Raw genomic sequence first — 22,211 nt, 5'->3', positions numbered from 1 at the left:
TGAGTTTGTATCATGTGGGAGGTTGTTTAGAGATGTGTCTATGATAGTTGGGCAAGTTGATCTACCTGTAGACTTGCTAGAGTTTCCTTTTGACGGTTTTGAGATGATAGTCGGGATGGATTGGTTGGGAAAGTATAAAGTTAAGATAGACTGTCATCAAAAGAAAGTGTCTTTGAGAGGGCCTAAGGGTGTTAGTGTGTCTTACCGTGGGTTTCTAGTCAAACCCAAAGTTAAGTTGATTGCAGCTGTCACCTTGAAGTCTTATCTGAGGAAGGGATGTCCTTTGATCTTATGCCATGTGAGAGATGACCGGATAGAGAGTCCGACAGTTGATCAGATACCGGTGGTGGGAGAGTTTGCAGATGTTTTTCCAGAGGAGATTCCGGGGTTGCCACCGAAGAGGGAGATAGATTTCACAGTTGAGTTGAAACCGGGGACGGGGCCAATCTCTAAGGCACCGTACCGGATGGGTCCTAAAGAGATGGAGGAGCTCAGGAAACAGTTAGATGATCTGATAGAGAAGGGATACATTAGACCTAGTGTATCGCCGTGGGGAGCACCAGTTCTTTTTGTGAAGAAGAAAGATGGGAGTTTGAGGTTGTGCATAGACTACAGGGAGCTGAACCGAGTGACGGTGAAGAACAAGTATCCTTTGCCAAGGATAGATGACCTGTTTGATCAGTTGAGTGGTGCATCAGTCTTTTCTAAGATTGATTTGAGGTCGGGATACATCGGTGAAGATTAGAGAGGTGGACATCCCAAAGACTGACTTTCACGTCGAGGTATGGCCATTATGAGTATGTGGTGATGCCGTTTGGGTTATCTAATGCACTTTGGTTTGTGTTTATGGATTTGATGAACAGAATCTTCAGACAGTTTTTGGACAAGTTTGTGGTGGTGTTTATCGATGACATCTTAGTCTACTCTAAGACTAAGGAGGAGCATGAGGAGCATCTGAGGATTGTGTTGCAGACTTTGAGGGAGCATGAGTTATATGCTAAGCTGTCCAAGTGTGAGTTCTGGTTAGAAAAAGTTGCTTTTCTGGGGCATGTGATCTCTAAGGAGGGAGTAGCTGTGGATCCGGCAAAGATTGAGGCAGTGACAAAGTGGGAAGCACCAAAGAATGTTGCTGAGATCAGGAGTTTCTTGGGTTTAGCTGGATACTACAGACGGTTCGTGAAAGATTTCTCCAAGATAGCTAGACCTGTGACAGCTTTGATGAGGAAAGATAACAGGTTTCGTTGGGATGAGAGTTGTGAGACGGCGTTCCAAACATTAAAGAAGCGTTTGACCACAGCTCCTATCTTAGCATTGCCTGAAGGGATCGAGAACTTTGAGGTTTATACAGATGCCTCAAAGAATGGGTTGGGATGTGTGTTGATGCAGAACGGTAAGGTGATTGCCTATGCTTCTAGGCAATTGAAGCCGTATGAGGAGAACTACCCTACTCATGATCTAGAGTTGGGTGCAGTGGTGTTTGCTCTCAAGATATGGAGACATTACCTTTATGGAGCAATCTTTAAGGTATTTTCGGATCACAAGAGTCTCAAGTACATCTTCACTCAAAAGGAGTTGAACATGAGACAGAGGAGGTGGATGGAGCTGATTGGCGATTATGACATGGAAATTATCTATCATGAAGGGAAAGCCAATGTTGTTGCAGATGCTTTGAGTAGAAAGAGTGTACATTCTTTGTGTACAGCTCTATCCTTGATGAGGTTGAGGGATGAGGTAGCGAAGTTTGGGATACATATGATGCAGAGAGGGGATGCCATGGGAGATTTGACAGTACAGCCTGATCTTTATGATGATATTCGAGGTAAACAGGCTTTAGATCCTAAGATGGCTGAGTGGAGAGCCGGAGTAGAGAAAGGGACAGTGTCTTGTTTTTCCATTCATACAGATGGTAGTTTGAGGTTCGATGGTAGGTGGTGTGTCCCTAATGATGAGGAGCTGAAAAAGACTATCATGACAGAGTCACATAGTACACCATATTCAGTACATCCAGGTGGTGACAAGCTGTACAAGGATTTAAAGAACACGTTTTGGTGGCCTGGGATGAAGAAAGAAACAGCTGAGTTTGTGGCCCGTTGTTTGACATGCCGGAGAGTTAAAGGGGAACAATGACGACCACAAGGTAAGATTCGGTCTTTAGAGGTACCTGAGTGGAAGTGGGAATCCATTTCTATGGATTTTATCGTGGGTTTGCCAAAGAGTCAACAGGGTAACAACATGATATGGGTAATAGTGGATCGACTGACCAAGTCAGCTCACTTTGTGCCAATGAAAGATACATGGACTAAAGCACAATTAGCTATGGCTTATCAGAAGAATGTGCTTAAGTTACATGGAGTCCCTAAGGACATAGTGTCTGACAGAGATGCGAGATTTATATCAAGGTTTTGGAAAGAGTTGCAGGAATCTTTGGGTACAACTTTGAAGATGAGTACTGACTTTTCATCCTGCTGACAGACGGTCGGACCGAGAGAACAATCAAAACTCTTGAGGATATGTTACGAGCTTGTGTGATGGACTTTGGTGGTAGCTGGGAACAGAGGTTGGATTTGATAGAGTTTTCAACAACAACGGCTATCACACTAGTATTGGCATGGCACCGTTTGAGGCTTTATATGGGAGGAGATGTAGGAGTCCGATTTGTTGGGACGACAGTCTTTGAGGCGATAGTTCTAAGACCGGAGAGATGGTACATGAGATGGTTGAACAGATTGAGATGATCGGGGGAACGGATGAGAGCGGCTCGGGATAGGCAAAAGAGTTATGCGCAGATCTACATCGTAGGGATATCGAGTTTCGGGTTGGGGATAAGGTTCTTCCGAAAGTGTCTCCTATGCGTGGGGTTATGAGATTTGGGAAGAAAGGCTAGCCGAGTCGAAGTTCATCGGGCCTTATGAGATCTTAGAGCGAGTTGGGGAGGTTGCATATCGTCCGGCTTTACCGGTGCGTTAGAGAGAGTGCATAATGTGTTTCATGTATCGCAGCTGCGGAAGTATGTGAGTGACCCATCACATGTGTTAGAGGCAGAGAGCTTAGAGCTAGATGAGTCCCTATCATATCTTGAGGTACCTAAGCAGATTCTTGACCGGAAGGTTAGGAAGACTAGGAGTGGTGAGACAGTTTTGCTTAAGATCCTTTGGTCTAACCACGAGACTGAGGAAGCTACATGGGAGGCAGAGGAGGCCATGAGAGAGCGTTACCCTTTCCTTTTTGATCAGGTATGTATGGTTACGGGGACGTAACCTTGTTTCTTTTAGGGGGGGTAGGAGATGATCGCGAAGAGTTTTTAAGAGTTTTTATACCCTTTTGTATGTTGTGTCGGTATGTTTGTTGGGTTGAGTTCGGGTTAGTAACATGTTTTATGTTGAGTTTTGTTTTGTTGTTGAGTCGGGAGTGTTGTAGTGTGAGTCTTTGTTTTGTTGTGGTTTGAACTTCGGGGACAAAGTTCTTTTTAAGGAGGGAAGACTGTAATACTACGTATTTATGAGTCTCTGGGTACTCTATCGAGTAGGCCTTACTCTGTCGAGTAAGGGTGAGTTGCAGTTTAAAATAGTTTCTGACCTGTTGGGTACTCGATCGAGTAACGTAGATACTCGATCGAGTAAGGGGGCACTCGATCGAGTACCTTAGCTACTCGATCGAGTCGCCGGTTTACGGGGGATGATTTCTCGGGTTTTGTTAATAATGCGATTAAAGTATATATTACTTCCGTCATTGTTCTTTAAACACTTTTTAAAACCTAATTACTGAGAAAAGAGAAATCAAACTACGTTCTTCGCTTCAATTGCATTGTTGGCAAATCCCAGAGTTTGGAGAGTCGGATTTCACCTTTCTTTATACCGTTGTGATCCTTGCGTCGAGGGTAAGATCTACGTACCGTTTTTATAGTATTTCCTTAAAGTTGGTTAAACCCTAGTATTGGGAATTGGGGGTTTTGTTGTATTTTATGCTTGGTAGTGATTATATGTTTGTATGTTAGGAGGAGGATTTGTAGAAGAGGCATTTTGATATCAGCTGTGAGAACGTCTGATTGTGTTGCTTTCCAGGTAGGGTTTCCCTACTCAGTATTAACCTCATAATGTGTTGTTGATGTGTTGTGGTTGTTGAATAATATCGTAATTGTGTTGTGACGGTTGTTGATTGTGATTGTTTGTCTCTGGTTCTCGAGATGCGTTCTCGGCTGAGTGGAGTCACTTGCGGGAGTGGCTTCACGCCCTAGTTTCGCCCTTCGTGGAACCCGCCACGGAAGGGGATGTGCACATTAATGGGACAGGGTTATCGCTCGATATGATGAGCGGGGCTTAGGTGGGAACGGCTGCGGTCCCTCACTGGCAGGGCTGGTCCAGTGGACAGTCGGTGACGGAGATTGATGGGAGTGGTGTGATTGTGTGTGTTGATTGTGTGAGCTGCATGTTTACCGTATTGTTGGTTTATATATATATTGTGAGATTAGTACTGACCCCGTTTAATGTTTTGAAAACTGTGGTGATCCATTCGGGGATGGTGAGCAGTTATTGAGCAGGTATGAGTTGAGTTACTGGGATAGCTGGGATGTGCCACCGTCTGATGATAGAAGTCTTCCGTTGTAGCTTAGTATTTAATAAACATTTCAGTTAGCTCAGTAGACAGTTGGTTTTGAGTACTTGTATCGTATTTTGGTATTTGGTTTCGGATTGTAACCTTTCACTAAAGTTATACTATTTAAATGTTGTTTCGTTATTGTCTTATGATATTCATTGCCTCGGGTAACCGAGATGGTAGTATCCTTATACCTGAGTGGTCCTGGTAAGGCACTTGGAGTATGGGGGTGTTACAGACATATTCAAGGTGTCTCATATAATTGTAAGTTTCCTTCTCTTTTCTCTATTTAAATTTAGATGACCTAATTTCTAATTTAATTTACGATTACTTTGAAATATTTGTAGTCTAGTGCAATGAGCGATTACTTGGAATCAAGAAAAGTGTCCAGAGCGCAGGAGGTTGCAACTTTTGACTACCGTCAGGTTGTATTTACATGGCAGTATCCGAGGCCAAATTCTCTTGAGTCCGGCTTATTCACCATGATGCATATGTTATTCTACGAGGGTTCCCCATTCGAGCACGGAGACCTTGTGCGGAAGGTTAACAGGCGCTATCTGGTTATCCAACTTGGAGCTACCCTTGTCCTAGCTGATATGAACAAAATACGAGAAGAAGTTTTGCAGGAGGTGGACAAATTTGTTGCGGAAAAAGAAAGCTTATGGAAAATTGTATATGCTAGGCGTAAGATTGCGAAGATTATGCCTACAAATTAAAAATAACATGTATTCGTCTCTACTGATATGTAACTAGTACTGAATGATAATTCCTGACTTTTGAATATTCTGGATGATAAGGCTATTTAAGTTTCGTAACTTTAACCATGTTTTATGAAACTCCAATTCAGTGCCCGTGTAACTTTATTACTCATCTCGTTTTTTTTCCAACAGAATTTCTATTGGTAATTTTAACCCTATTTTACGAAACATTAGTTAGGTGGTTGCGTAAGTTTAATACACCATTCTTTCCCTGACCCAAAATTATGAATTGGTAACTTTAACCTTGATTTAGGAAACTTTATTATATAGATAGTGTAACTTTAATAATTAAACTCTTTTTCACTAAATTTTTGAATTAGGTAACTTTAAGCGTGTTTCCCGACATTACAATTAAGTGTTCACGTAACTGTAATACTCAAAATATTTGATCACTACAAATTTTCACTTGTTAACTTTAACACCAAATCACAAAACTTTAATTCACTGATTATGAAACTTTAGTTCTCGTAAACTTTAACAACAAATTACGCAACTTTAATTCACTGACTACAAAACTTTAATGATCAAACTTTTTTCGACAGAAATTGAAACTTTAATACCATTTTCTGAAACTTCAATTCAAAAATACTGAAACTTTAATACTTACTTTTTTTGTACTCCAATTTTTTATTTTCGTAAACTTTAACAACAAATTACGCAACTTTAATTCACTGACTACAAAACTTTAATGATCAAACTTTTTTCGACAGAAATTGAAACTTTAATACCATTTTCTAAAACTTCGATTCACAAATACTGAAACTTTAAAACTTACTTTTTTTGTACTCCAATGTTTTATTTTCGTAAACTTTAACAACAAATTACGAAATTTTAATTCACTGACTATAAAACTTTAATGATCAAACTTTTTTCGACAGAAATTGTAACTTTAATACCATTTTCTGAAAATTCAATTCACAAATTCTGAAACTTTAATGTTTTTCTTTTTTTGTACTCCAGTTTTAAATTTTCGTACACTTTAACAACAAATTACGAAACTTTAATTCACTGATTACAAAACTTTAGTACTGTTTTCTGAAACTACAATATACTAATTCTGAAACTTTAACAATAAATTACGGAACTTTAATTCACTGCCTACAAAACTTTAATGATCAAACTTTTTTCGACAGAAATTGTAACTTTAATACCATTTTCTGAAACTTCAATTCACAAATTCTGAAACTTGTACTCCAGTTTTAAATTTTCGTACACTTTAACAACAAATTACGAAACTATAATCCACTGATTACAAAACTTTAATGATCAAACCTTTTCCACAGAAAGTGTAACTTTAATACTGTTTTCTGAAACTTCAATTTACTAATTGTGAAACTTTAATACTTACTTCATTTGTACTCCAATTTCTTAATTTCGTAAACTTTAACAACATATTACGCAACTTTAATTCACTGACTATAAAACTTTAAAGATCAAACCTTTTCGACAGAAAATGTACCTGTAATACTGTTTTCTGAAATTTCAATTAACAAATTTAGTCACTTTAAATCAAAGTATTTCTTAACCTCCCACAAAATATAATAAAACCTTCAGACTGCCTGTTCAACCTTTATTTCAACAGTTGCAAACGTTAAATGCAAAAGATACATTGTTCAAAGTTCAAATGCAAAACAATTAAACAGTACTGAAATGTTTTCCAACTCCTAAGCCATAAAAATCTATTCGTCTGATGCATCCTCTTCTTCCCCCTCCTCTTTCTCCTCTTCGTCCTCTTCCTCCTCCTCCTCTTCTTCTTCTTCACTTGATTCTTGCAATTGTGGTGGACGCTCTGCAAACGGGTTAGGGCAGTTCCTCTTGTCGTGGTGCCCCATTTGCTTGCAATTATTGCACATCCGTTTCGGCTTACTTGCAATTGCAATCGCCTTCGACTTCCTAGACAATAACATTTTCCCACTACCCTTATTTTTCGAATACTTAGGTGGTAGTATAGTGATCTCCTTACTTGCTTTACAGCCAAGTAATTTTTCCATTTCTTCTTTTTTACTCAGTTCCTCAACTGACGGTAATAGCTTTTCCCGAAAGTCTCTAATTAGTTTGGAAAAGCTCTCAACATCTTCCTTATCTCTGCCACCAAGTAATCCAACGGTCTCAAAAACTTCTGACCACAGTTTCGTCATCTCAAGCTGTTTTGCGTCGATGATATCCATGTCCACAATTTCCTCCCCGTCATAAATGCACTCGGTTCCCCTCACAGCATCTTTCGTCCATCTCCTGGCAACTGCATATTCCGGAATTTTTTTTACACTATTGCCCGAATAAATCCAAATTATATGTCTGCATAGCAGTCCCCTACGCTCAAACAGTCTACACGTACATCTCGCCTCGAGTGTACCTGTGTTATCATAAAAAAAAAAAAAATTAACCTTACGTTCACGGTTTATAACTTTATTAATTGGAAGGAAACATGGATACAACCAACATTAACATAGTTTGTAACAAACAAAAAAATTTAACTTTAAGTGCACTGTTTATAACTTTATAATTTCAAAAACTGTATCAGTAGGTGAATAATGAACATTAACATGGTTTGTAACGTTTTTACACTTTTAGAAAACTTTATAATTTACAGAGTTAAACTTTATTACTTGTTGATAAAATAAACTCCAAACACAATCATACCTGGGTTAAACTGAACTTCAAAATTACGGCTTCTCTCTGCATCCATCACGGTACTCACCTCTAAGTTACCCAATACCACAAAACCCTTGCAACTACATGTATCAGTGGAGTACTTCACCTCCTCTTGAAACTCCTCAAACACGTCATGTGTGTAAACCCTTGCCCCGTCACTCTCTATTGCCAACTTAGTAGACAGTTTAGGGTTTGATTGTCGGTTTTCGTTGTCAAGTCTCTTTGTATTGTGTCTTTGTTGTTCCATAGCACTTTCAAAGCGCATCCAAAACTCTAGCAAAGTACCAGATTTGTGCTCAAACCGCTTAAAAAAACTATTCTCACTCTCTGACCTCTGCGTCGTCCTCATTACAGCACCCATATTCAAGTCTTTACAATGGGCCATCACCCACTGCTTCCTTATAGAGTAGCAGCAGCAAACCACTCAACATCACAAACTATATGTTGATCCATTATTTCTAACCACTTACCATCAAACTCCTCCGCTTCAAGATCCTCATCCCATATGATAGCATTTAATTTCTTCAAGAAATCCTGGTAATCGTCTCGCGAGCTACCATACTTAGTAGGCACCTTATTCATAATATGCCACATACAAAACCTATGTCTTGCTGTCTTGAAAACAAGGGGAAAAGCTTTCATAATTCCCGGATCCTGATCGGTTATTAAATACTCTGGTTCCTTACCCCCCATTGCAATGAGAAACCTATTAAATACCTACTTAAACGATTCATGATTTTCTTTTGCAATAATTGCGCAACAAAAGGTTACGGATCGTTTATGGTTGTCAACACCAGTGAATGGGGTGAAAACCATTGAGTACTTGTTTGTCGAGTAGGTAGGGTCATAATAAACAGCATCACCAAAGGCGACATAGTTCCTCCTAGCAATACCATCAGCCCAAATTGCCCTACGCAGGCTACCATCTGAGTCCACATCATAGTCGAAGTAGAAACCTGGCTGAGTTTCTGCCATGCTCTTGAAACGATCAATAAAATGCTGTCCATCCCTCTCGTGAACGAAACACTTAATGTCTCTTTGGAAATTCTTGAAGTCATTCAAACTAGCTCCAATATTCTCAAAACCCTTAACAAGCTCCTTACACATTCTGTAAGTCTTTGTTGCTCCAATATTTAGCTACAAAGACAACCAAAAAACAAAATTTTAAAAATTGTGAGTTTAACAGTTTACTAGAAGACTTCATTATAGCAACAACGAACATTTACAAAACTATAATAAATGTACTACGAATTACTACTATACGCATTCAGTTTGAAGCTTTATCTCAGTATATTCATCACTTTAACACCAACAGACTCTCCACTGCCAATTTTTTTTTCTTTAACTTTTGAAAATGTGTATAAAACTCTACAAGACTGCATAAGAACATCAACAAACATTTAAAGATGTATAAATAATTTCAGTTTACTCACCCTTGAATTTGCGACAATAAAACCCATGTGAAACTTCTAAATGTTTTTCGATAACTTCTAAAACTCTCTATCTTTGACAGATACGAGCTCATGATTATGCCACTCGTGAAATTAGTCTACTAATAAGACACCTTTCTTAAAAAATAACCTAATTCTAGCCTTGCACCCCATTCTCTTTAACTTAGTTCTCCTTTCCTGCTTCACCTCATTCCCCCCATTACTTATGTTCTCCTTAATTATTGGAGTGAAACCTTCCCTGTTACACACCAGAAGCTTCGATTTTATAGTGCCATCGCGCCACTTCTTTGTCGTGTACTTACGCACATCAAATCCAATAGCAAGTGCGTACACATTATAAAAAGTAATAGCTTCCTCAATGTCCCCAAAATGCATTCCGACGTACGGTGTAAAAACATCTTCCACCTGCCTACAGAATTCCTCCTCTGTAACAGGTGCTTTTGGTGTACCATCATCTGTCACTGAACAATAACAAACAACAAGCTAACTTAAATAGGATTAAATTTTTTGCATTTAACTTCTAGTAATTACAGTCCAACTGTTTAATTGGTAACTTTAACTAGGATTTCTGGAACTTTGATTCCGTACTTTCATACTTTTACAATCAGTTTGTAATTTATAACTTTAATAATGTTGTACAAAACTTCAACTCTCTACTTCTGAAACTCTAATACTACTCTTTTTTCCAGTTCAGACTAGAATTCAGTTAACATGAATTAGTAGCTTTAACTCAAACTACTAAAACTTTAATTCACTTTTGATGAAACTTTAATAACTAAACTTAATCACACTTTAATAATCAAACATGAAATTTTCTCAAACACCCAAAATATGTAACTCTGACGGGAATTTTTGAAACCTTAAAATACAAAAACTGAAACTTTGTTATTTAGTTACTTCAACTGTGATTTGTGAAACTGTAATACATCAAAAATGAAACTTTATTACAATCTACAACTACACTTTAATAAAAAAACAAAAAACACAAAAATCAACGCCTAACTCAATCTTTCCAACTGTAATTCCTCAGACCAAAAACTTTAACATCATCACAAATATACAATGACACTTTCGCCTTTAACAGATAAAAATTGTTACAGACAACAACCCTGCAACCTTTACTTTCAAGTTCCTTCAATGGTCATTAACAAAATCCTATATTACATTACAATAAGAATCTTCAACAAAGAAGCGGAAAGATAAAAACTAATTTACTAAAAAAAATACAGAGAATAAAAAACACATGCAAATTTAGATCAACAGCTTCAACTATATCTTCAAAAAACAAAGTAAAGAAGAAAAAATTAAACAAAGAAGCGGAAAGATAAAAACTAACTTACCATTCTCCACTGCTACAATATCCATACAAGACATGTTGATGAAGAAAATAAAGGATATGATTATGTTACTGATAAGTTGTTGTTCAACGAAGCCGAGACAGGATTAGGAACAAACGGTGTGCTTGAGAAAACAAAAGGTGAAAACAAAAGGAATAAGATGGAACAGTTTGCACGAATGAATATTAAAAAAAAAAGGAAGAAGAAAGGGTTTGCACGAATGAAGATGAAAACAAAAGGAAGAAGAAAGGGTTTAAGTGGTTATGCGTGAGAACATAAAATAAAGTGATGACAGTTGTAGTTATGATTGCAACGTAATCAGTCTTGGTAGAATAAAAAGTGTGCTCTCTCTAATTAATTTTTCTTTTTTATATTTTTTTGTACTAAATAGCCTCTTAACCTCATCCATTGATTTTTCCTAATCCAATGGCTAACAAAAGGACTTAGGGACTTATATTTGGGGGTGGACTCATTAGAACTCCTTTATATATATATTATATATATATATATATATATATATATATATATATATATATATATATATATATATATAAATGAGATCTAATGAGTCCATCCTTTTTCATTGAGTCCATAAGTCCTCTTTAGGACCCTTAAAAAGATAGGATGGAGGGCTGAGATTGAAGAGGAAAAACAAGGGATTAGTGCAAAAAAGATGGAATTGTTACTAATTAATTACTTTCCCTCACTACCATCACTAATCAAACCTCTAATTTCACTATATAAACCTTCTTTTTCCACTCACTTCTCTCTCCTATCACATAAATATCATCCCTCCATCTCTCTAAAAACCAAAAAAATCCAAAAAACCAAAAAATTCAAAAAACCAAAAAAAAAACTCCCTCCTCTCATCCTCACCACCACCGACCTGTCAGCCACCACACCACCACAATTGTCGAAACCCCGACCACCAATTCTGTCACGGCCACCGCCACCCACCACACGCCCACCAACCAACCCTACCGACACCACCACGCACGCCCACATTCACCCACGACCACCCCTCATGTCCGTCATGTCCCCACATCCTCAGCCACCAACCACCAGCATCCCGCCATAGCCAAAAAAAAAGTCGGATCTGAGAAGATCCCGTCCTTTCTCCACCACTACCCTCATCTTCTTCCTCCCCCAACACCACTGTCGGCTGCAACAGCAACAACAAGACACAACAACCCTTCTTTTTTGTCCAGATCTGGCTACGCCTCACGCCCACAACCCGAACCACCACGCCTCACGCCCTTTTCTGACCACCATTTCCGTCTACAACCAACCACCCACCACAACCTAACACAACCCGACAACCACCCACTCCCCTTGCACCTTTCGACCACCATTTTTACCTTGCACCACCCCGACAACACAACACCACTGCAACAACCATATCCGATGACACCATTGCAACCACCAAGGACGATCTACCACTCGCACGGTTGTCGGTTGCCGGATCTGAAACAAAAAAACCATACCCGACGACCCCAGTTCAGATCTTAAAGAAAAGCTTTGTGTTTAAATAAAGGGGAGGGGTTTGATTTCTTTTTTCAGAATTATGGGTTTTGGTTGGTGGTTGGACGAAAACGGCGTTGGTTTTACTCTTTTACATTTGTTTTTTTTTTGTTTTTTTTTTAACTAAATCTCCCCTTGTTATCTTATTTTTTTTTTAGATTTACACTTGTTTTTATTATGTCAAAGGTATACTGTGGTGCTTTCAGATCTGGTTTTACTCTTTTACATTTACACTCGTATTTATTTAAATTTACACTTATATGTCCTCACATTTACACTCGTATTTTTTTAAAGGTTTTTTTGTCAAACACAACCTTTAAAAAACTTTTTTTTCCAAACACCACCTTTAAAAAAAAGTTTGTCAAACACAACCTTTAATAATTTTTTTTTTTTGTCGAACATGACATTTTGGCCAAAGTTTGAGGACTTATAAGGGGGTGACTTTCAGTTGATGTTTGAGATAGCAAACGAGATCGGTTTGAGCTGTTTTTGAACTCGTTGGAAAGGTGGGAGTACAGGCTTTCCAGCAGTTGTCAACATGGTGGTCAAAGGTGGCCTTATAAGGGGTATATTAGTGTATAAAGTAAGGCTGGTCACATGGGTTTGAAGTAAGTTAAAGTAGGATTTTTTTTGTGGGTCAATTCACTCCCCTGAACCACCACTTGCAACCAACGCTCACCACAAACAACACAACTATGATATACCTTGCACTCCCTTCAATCTACATACCAAATTTCAGACCAAACAAAACATCATAACCCTATTAAAAGACCCTCGAAAACCTCTCTAACAACCCACTGTAAACCCAAACTTCTAACCCTTTCTTTGACCAGCCTTATTTTACGCACCAATTGACCCTACATAAGGCCACCTTTTGCCACCGTGTTGACAACTCCTAGAAAGTCTGTACTCCCACCTTTCCAACAAGTACAAGAACACCTAAAACCGACCTCGTTTTTGCTATCTCAAATATAGACTGAAAGTCATCCCATTGCAAGCGGCCAAAAAGTCGTGTTTGACAAAAAAAATTTATTAAAGGTTGTGTTTGACAAACTTTTTTTTTAAAGGTGGTGTTTGGAAAAAAAAAAAGTTTTTTAAAGGTTGTGTTTGACAAAAAACCCTTTTTTTAAATTTACACTTATTTCTTTACATTTACACACTTTTTTTATTGTTGTCGTTGCTGTTGATGGTGATTCATATTGTTTTTTGTTTTCATTGTTGTCCTGCATTTAATGTTTGTGTCGTTTTTTTCTTTCGTTTTTTTTTTTTTTTTTTTTGAAAAAGTGGTGTTTTAATAATATAAAAATGTGGTGTTTTGTATTTGTGTACATTTACAATCACATTTCTTAACATTTACACTCATATTTCTTTACATTTACACTCATATTTCTTAACATTTACACTCATATTTCTTTACATTTACACTCGTAAATCTTAACATTTACACTTGTATTTGTGTACATTTACACTCATATTTCTTAACATTTACACTCATATTTCTTTACATTTACGCTCGTATATCTGAACATTTACACTCGTTAAATTTATATATATATGCACTCATATTTTCGTGGATATGAGTTGGTGGTGGAGGACGGCGTTGGTGGTGTTTGTTGGGAGTCGGACTAAAGTTTTAATCGTAAAAGGACCAAAGTTACACTTATAAAGGACCAAAGTCACACTCAAAGGACCAAATTTACACTCTTAAACCTTCAAATTTACACTTAAAATACTACATTTACACTCAGAAAACATCACATTTACACTTGTAAAATGTTCAAATTATATAAATTCAAAAATTTCGTCACAAAAAATCAAATTTACACTCTTAAAATGTTACATTTACACTTGGAAAACATCACATTTACACTTGTAAAATGTTAAAATTATATAAATTCAAAATTTCCGTCACAAAAAATCAAATGTACACTCTTAAAATGTTACATTTACACTCGTAAAACATCAAATTTACACTTGTAATATGTTAAAATTATATAAATTCAAAATTTCCGTCACAAAAAATCAAATTTACACTCTTAAAATGTTACATTTACACTCGTAAAACATCACATTTACACTTGTAAAATGTTAAAATTATATAAATTCAAAATTTCTGTCACAAAAAAACAAATTACAGTCTTAAAATGTTACATTTACACTCGTAAAACATCAAATTTACACTTGTAAAATGTTAAAATTATATAAATTCAAAATTTTCGTCACAAAAAATCAAATTTACACTCTTAAAATGTTACATTTACACTCGTAAAACATCAAATTTACACTTGTAAAATGTTAAAATTATATAAATTCAAAATTTCCGTCACAAAAAATCAAATTTACACTCTTAAAATGTTACATTTACACTCGTAAAACATCACATTTACACTTGTAAAACTCATACAACATTACATTTACACTTATGAAATCTGAAACTCAAAACTGATTAATAGGGGCTAGAGAGAGAAAGAAAAATTAATTAGTGTATAGAAATTTGATTAGTGGTAATTTTCAATCTCAACCACCCATCTCAATCCAACCATCCACATTTTTTACCTTTTCTTTTTAATAGCTCTTAATCAAATTCATCTCAACCATCCATTGAGTCCATCCAATGGCCCTTAGAGGGACTTATGGACTCAACGACACATGTTAGACTCATTAGAACTCCTCTCTCTCTCTCTCTCTCTCTCTCTCTCTATATATATATATATATATATATATATATATATATATAGTAATAAGATCAAATGAGTCCTCCTCTTACATGTGAATCCATAAGTCCCATTATGGGCCATTGGATCTTGGAAATGGAGGGCTAAGATGAGAACAAAAAAATTAAGGTTAATGCTCTAATTTTGCCATCTTCCTCTAATTTTCTCATTAACTACATTAATCCTCCTCATCTTTCATTCATCAACTCATTATCACATCTCCTTATTCTCTCTCTATATCTCACTTCTCCATATTCTCTCCAAAAAAACCAAGAAATAAAAAACCCAAACAAATAAAAAACCCAAAAAATCCAAATAAATCATTTACTCATCTTTTCCTCATTCACAATCCACCTACCACCACCCACCGGAAACCACCACAGTCGCCGCCGCCCCGACGTCATTTTTTTAAATTTTTTTTTTTTTCTAAAAAAAAAAAACTTGATGTTTGGGTGTTCTTTTTATTTTTTTGTTGTTTTTTTTCTCCTTATATCGTCTTGCTATATAATATTGTTTCAAATTTGTGAGTTTTTTTTATTTTAATCTTAGATCTACTAAATAGATCAATTTTCATTGACCCGTTTTTTTTTTCATTTCCGTTTTTTTTTTTTCAATTTTGATGTTTTGGTCTTTTTTTTTTTCCGGTTATTGACATTCTTACAAATTATAGTTTGATTTTAGTACTAAATCTATTAGTTATGAAATCTCATTTTTTACTTTTTTCTTGTTGATATCACTTTGTTAATATCCGTCTTGTTGTATATATTGTGTGATTTAGGATCTATTAAAATTACTTTATCGGTTAAAATCACACTTTTTCGGTTAAAATTACACTTTTTCGATTAAAATTACACTTTTTACCGTTAAAATTACACTTTTTTCCGTTAAAATTACACTTTTTTTGGTTAAAATCACAGTTTTTTTCCTGTTAAAAGTACACTTTTTTCCGTTAATATTACACTTTTTTCTGTTAAAATTACACTTTTTTTCAGTTTTAACGGAAAAAATGATGGTGCGTGGTGGTGGGTGCGGCGGTGTTATTTTTTTTTTTTTCCAGTTTATTTTTTTGAACTCGATTTTTTTTTTTTGAATTCATATTTTTTTTCAGTTTTTTTTTATTTCGTATTTTTTTATTTATTTTTTCAGATTTGGGGATGTGGTTCTTGGTTTTTTTTATTCACAAATTTCGTATTTTTTTTTAGTTGTTGGTTTTTTGTTCCTTTTTTTTTCAGATTCGGGATGGGGTTCTTGGTTTTTTTTTTATTTACAAATTTTGCGTATTTTTTTTAGTTGTTGGTTGTTTTTGTTTATTTTTTTCAGATTTTTGTATATTTAAGATTTCGGTAGTTGGTTTTTTCATATATTTTCTTGTATTTCTTATTTCGGTTTTTTTCAGATTTGGTATTTTAAATCTCGTCTTATTATTATATTGTCTTATTTTATATTTTACAAATATCGCCTTGTTAATATCCGTCTTGTTATATATATTTTTCAATTTTCGTATTTAAAATTTTGTCTTGGTATTGTGTGATTTTAGAATCTATTAAAGTTACACTTTTTCTTATTAAAATTACACTTTTTTCTGTTAAAATTACACTTTTTTCTCTTTAAATTACACTTTTTCCTGTTAAAATTACATTTCTCTAGATTATTAAAGTTAATCTTTTTTCTGTTAAAATTATACTTTTGTCTGTTAAAATTACACTTTTTTTAGCTAAAATTACACTTTTGTCTGTTACAATTACACTTTTGTTAGCTAAAATGACACTTTTGTCGTTTAAAATTACACTTTTGTCTGTTAAAATTATACTTTTGTCTGTTACAATACAATTACACTTTTGTTAGCTAAAATTAGACTTTTGTCTATTAAAATTACGCTTTTATCTGTTACGATTACACTTTTGTTAGCTAAAATTACACTTTTCTCTACTAAGGTTACCCTCTCAATTACTAGAGTTCCACTCTCAATGGACTAAAATTACATTCTCAATGGACTAAAGTTACATTTTCATTGGACTAAAGTTGCACAATTTGGACAATTTGGACTGACTAATAGAGTTATTAATAATTTACACAATTTGAATTAAAGTTACACAAATTTGGACTAAAGTTATACAATTTGGACTAAAATTAAACAATTTTGGACTGAAAATATAAAATTTGGACAAAAAATACACTATTTACGACTAAATTTGGACTAAAAATACATTATTTACGACTAAATTTGGACTAAAAATACAATTTTGGTCTGAAAATACACTATTTATACACTATTTATAGAATTTTGGTGTAATACACTAGTTACACAATTTATTTATTTTGAGTCATTAATATTATGCAATTTCAATCATTGTCCACTAAAATGTAACTTTAGTAAATTGATAGTGTATATCTTTTATCATTTTATGAGTGTAACTTAGTTCACAAATGTGTAATTTTAGTCCATAAAAGTGTAATTTTCACAAAAGAGTAATTTTAGTCCACGGAAGTGTAATTTTAGTTCATAAAAGTGTAACTTTAGTTCATTGAGGGTGTAATTTTAGTCCATAAAAGTATAATTTTAGTCCACAAAAGAGTAATTGTGGTCCACAAAAGTGTAATTTTAGTCCATAAAAGTGTAATGTTAGTCCACAAACGTGTAATTTTTGTCCATAAAAGTGTAATTTTAGTCCACAGAAGTGTAATTTTAGTCCACAAAAGTGTAATTTTAGTCCATAAAAGTGTAATGTTAATCCACAAATACGTAACTTTATTCCTCTTATGTGTAACTTTAGTATACAAAACTGTAATTTTAGTCCACAAAAGTGTAATTTTAGTCCACAAAAGTGTAATTTCAGTCCATAAAAGTGTAACTTTAGTTTATTGTGGTTGTAGTTTTAGTCCATGACGATGTAACTATAATCATTTTAAGTCATTTTTATATGAAAATTTGAAAAATAACTAATATAAAAAAAAGACCAAAACATCAAAATTGAAAAAAAATAATAATAAAAAAACGCAAATGAAAAAAAAAACGGGTCAATGAAAATAATTTTTGATCTATTTTAGTATATCTATTTTAGTAGATCAATGAAAAAAAACGGGTCAATGAAGAAAGTGTAATTTTAACGGAAAAAAGTGTAATTTTAACGTTAAAAAGTGTAATTTTAACAGGAAAAAAAGTGTAATTTTAACAGGAAAAAAACTGTGATTTTAACCGAAAAAAGTGTAATTTTAACGGTAAAAAGTGATATCAACACGAAAAAAGTAAAAAAAATGAGATTTAAAAAATCAAATCTGAAAAATGGTAAAACAAATCAAAGATCTAGTGAAAAAAAAAAAGTAAACAATGAGATTTCATAATTAATAGATTTAGTACTAAAATCAAACAAATATAAAAAAAAAAAGACCAAAACATCAAAATTGAAAAAAAAAAACGCAAATGAAAAAAAAAAAACGGTCAATGAAAATAATACTTGATCTATTGTAGTAGATCTAAGATCAAAATAAAAGAAACTCACAAATTTAAAACAAGATTGTATAGCAAAACGATATTTGCGAAAAAAAACAACAAAATAAAAACATCTAAACATTAATATTTTTTTTTTTTATTAAAACAAAAAAAAAAAAAAAAAAAAAAGTCGGCGGCGGCGGTGGTGGGGATGGCGACGGTGGTGGTGTCGGGTGGGTGGTGGTAGGCGGGTGGTGAATGAGAAATAGATGAGTAAATGATTTTTTTGGATTTTTTGGTTTTTTTATTTGTTTGGTTTTTGAGTTTTATTTTTTGGGGTTTTGAGAGAGAAGAGTAGTGAAATGTGTGAGATGAGAGAGAAGTGAGTGAGTGGAAAATATATATAGTGAATTAGTGTTTAATTATGTTGTTAGTGATTAATTAAAATGTGTAGGAGAGAGAGTGAAAAATTAGTGTTAATGGTGCTTTTTGGTTTCAATCTCCACTATCCATATTGAATGATCCAAGGGCTATAGTGAAGACTTAGGGACTCAAAACATATGAGGGACTTATAAGAACTTTACTCTATATATATATATATATATATATATATATATATATATATATATATATATATATATATATATATATATATAGTAATAGGATCAAATGAGTCCTCCTCTTACATGTGAGTCCATAAGTCCCATTATGGGCCATTGGATCTCGAAAATAAGGGGCTGAGATTGAAAGGCCAAAATTGTGTTTAATTACACCCTCTCTCATACTTACCTAATTAATCACTAATCCATCTAATTAAACACTCCCCTTTCTCTCATTTCCCTCATACAATCATTATCACAAATCACTCATCTCTCCCTATATCTCACATTCTCTCTATAATTCCCAACAAAAAAAAATCAAAAAAAAAACCACTCTCTCATCCTCACCGGTTCACAAAACCCAACCACCCCACCACTTCTTCCCAACCCGACCACCTTTCCCACCACCGCCACCTTTTCCACCACTGTCACCCTACTCGCCTCCTCCACCACCGGACCATTCACCACCATTCGTCCTTCCTGTCGCCACAACCCGTCACCCACAACCTTCTTCAACCGCCAGATCTGACGAGTTTCAGACCACAACCCGTCACCCACAACCCGCGACCCTCTTCCTCCCCGCCTCCTCCTCCTTCCGTCGTCTTCAAGTGCCACCCACGACCTTCTTCAACCGTCACCCACGACCAGCTTCAACCGCCACCGCCTCCACATCCTCCTTCTGCATTTTTTCTTTTCTTTTTTCACCATATTTCAGATCTCGGTTTATGTGACATTTTCATTGTTTGACATTTTCGGTTTGTGCTACATTTTCATCCGACATTCTCTTTTTTTTTTTCACCATATTTTCAGATGTTTTTTTTTTCCACCATATTTTCAGATGGTTTTTTATTTATTTTTTTTTTTTCAAATTTTCGGTTTTTTTTGTTCATTTTCAGATGTTTTTTTTATTGTTTCAAATTTTCATTTTTTTTTTGTGCATTTTTTAAGTTCGGATTTTTGTTGTGTCGGTGTCATATTTTGATTTCGGTTTTTTGATATTTCTTTTTCTAAAGTTTCATTTCTTTTAGGATATTTTATTTTTTCAGATCTACTATCGTCTTTTTATATATTTTTATCAGATTTTGTATTCAAATCTCATCTTGTAAAAAATTGTTTTGTTTTAATTTTTTTCAGATTTACTTTTGAATTTATGTCAACAAATTTTATTCTTAATTACACTTTTTTTCAAATTTTTTGAGATCTATTAAAATTACATTTTTCTTTACTAAAATTATATTTTTTTCTATTAAAATTACACTTTTTTCTGTTAAAATTACACTTTTTTCTGTTAAAATTACACTTTTGTCTGTTAAAATTACACTTTTGTTAGTTAAAATTATACTTTTATCTGTTACAATTACACTTTTGTTAGCTAATATTACACTTTTGTTGCTTAAAATTACACGTTTGTCTATTAAAATTACACTTTTATCTGTTACAAATACACTTTTGTTAGCTAAAATTACACTTTTATTGCTTAAAATTACACTTTTTTCTGTTAAAATTACACTTTTGTTAACTAAAATTATACTTATCTCTACTAAGGTTACCCTCTCAATTACTAAAGTTCCACTCTCAATGGACTAAAGTTACATTCTCAATGGACTAAAGTTACATTTTCAATGGACTAAAGTTGCACAATTTGGACAATTTGGACTAATGAATTTATTAGTAATTTACACAATTTGGACAAAAGTTATACAAATTTGGATTAAAATTACACAATTTGGACTAAAATTACACAATTTTGGACTGTAAATATAAAATTTGGACTAAAAATACACTATTTACGACTAAATTTGGACTAGAAATACACTATTTACGATTAATTTTGGACTAAAAATACAACTATATACGACTAAATTCGGAGTAAATATACACAGTTTGAACTAAAGTTACACAATTCATTAATTTTGAGTCATTGAGTTTGAGCAATTTTAATCATTTTATAAGTGTAATTTTAGTTCACAAAAGTGTAATTTTAGTACACAAATGTGTAACTTTAGTACATTGATAGTGTGCATATTTTATCATTTTATGAGTGTAATTTTAGTCCACAAAAGAGTAACTTTAGTCCACGGAACTGTAATTGTAGTCCACAAATATGTAATTTTGTCCATACAAGTGTAATTTTAGTCCATGGAAGTGTAATTTTAGTTCAAAAAAGTGTAATTTTAGTCCACGGAAGTGTAATTTTAGTCCACAACAGTGTAATTCTAGTCCACGTAAGTGTAATTTTAGTCCATAAAAGTGTAATTTTAGTCCACAACTACGTAACTTTAATCCTCAAATGTGCAACTTTAGTCTACAAAAGTGTAATTTTAGTCTACAAAAGTGTAATTTTAGTCCACAAAAGTGTAATTTCAGTCCATAAAAGTGTAACTTTAGTTTATTGAGGTTGTAATTTTAGTACATGACGATGTAACTATATTCATTTTAAGTCATTTATATATGAAAATTTGAAAAATAACAAATTTCAAAAATAAGAAATATCAAATAACAAAATTGAAAAAAAAAACGCAAATGGAGAAAAAAACGGAGAAATGAATCAAAATAGGGAAAAAAAAAACGCAAATGAAGAAAAAAAACGGGTCAATGAAAATAATATTTGATCTATTTTAGTAGATCTAAGATCATGATGTAAAACTATACGGAAAAACGAGAATGAATAGATCGTGGAACTGTTCGTTTGAGTTTGTTAAATCTGTGATTGTGTATGTCGTTATAACTAGTAAATTTGCAGCGGAAATTGATTTATTTGGACTGATTATTTCGTGATTATGGAAGTAACTGGATAGTATGGTGAATTCCTAGTCCTAACCTCGCAAGGTATCAAACGCAGATTCACGCAATCAACCTCGCAAGGAAGACCTAAAGATTAAGCTCGCAAACCTAATCAGAATAATGCTCACAAACGTAAACAATTTTATTGCTGGAAATTCGATGTGTGTTTCTGATTACACACGGTCCTATTATACTCCTAAACGAGGTCATAATTCGACCCAAACCCTAGCTTGCAAATCAAGCTATTTTTCCTTCTCCTAAACTAACTAGGAAAGTTATTCCCTTTTCCTAAACTAACTAGGAAAGTTATAAAAATACTAATATTAGAATACAATCAGATTTTAGGGTATTCTAATCAAACTAGGATTAGGA

The 22,211-nt window shown here is 34.1% G+C and overlaps 1 protein-coding gene across 1 annotated transcript; it reads right to left on the bottom strand.

Annotated features, from left to right (window-relative positions):
* Positions 1-7,030: 7,030 nt before the first annotated feature.
* Positions 7,031-8,364, bottom strand: LOC141652984 (protein FAR1-RELATED SEQUENCE 4-like). The gene is made up of 2 exons (XM_074460619.1): positions 7,992-8,364; positions 7,031-7,704 (listed from the first exon to the last, which is right to left on the bottom strand). Exons 1-2 carry the CDS (start codon positions 8,362-8,364, stop codon positions 7,031-7,033), a joined length of 1,047 nt encoding a protein of 348 aa, XP_074316720.1.
* Positions 8,365-22,211: the final 13,847 nt, after the last annotated feature.

The sequence above is a fragment of the Silene latifolia genome, chromosome 1, assembly GCF_048544455.1.
Source record: "Silene latifolia isolate original U9 population chromosome 1, ASM4854445v1, whole genome shotgun sequence".
In the NCBI taxonomy this organism is placed as follows: domain Eukaryota; kingdom Viridiplantae; phylum Streptophyta; class Magnoliopsida; order Caryophyllales; family Caryophyllaceae; genus Silene; species Silene latifolia.
Note: the sequence above shows the minus strand (reverse complement) of the source record. Positions and strands in the feature narration are given on the sequence as shown.

What these genes read in the sequence shown, in the direction of transcription:
- LOC141652984 (XM_074460619.1), bottom strand. Translation starts at nt 8,364, where the DNA reads ATGGGTGCTGTAATGAGGACGACGCAGAGGTCAGAGAGTGAGAATAGT. An exon ending in TGAAGTTCAGTTTAACCCAG is followed by an intron (nt 7,705 to 7,991) that starts GTATGATTGTGT and finishes ATGATAACACAG; the next exon opens with GTACACTCGAGGCGAGATGT.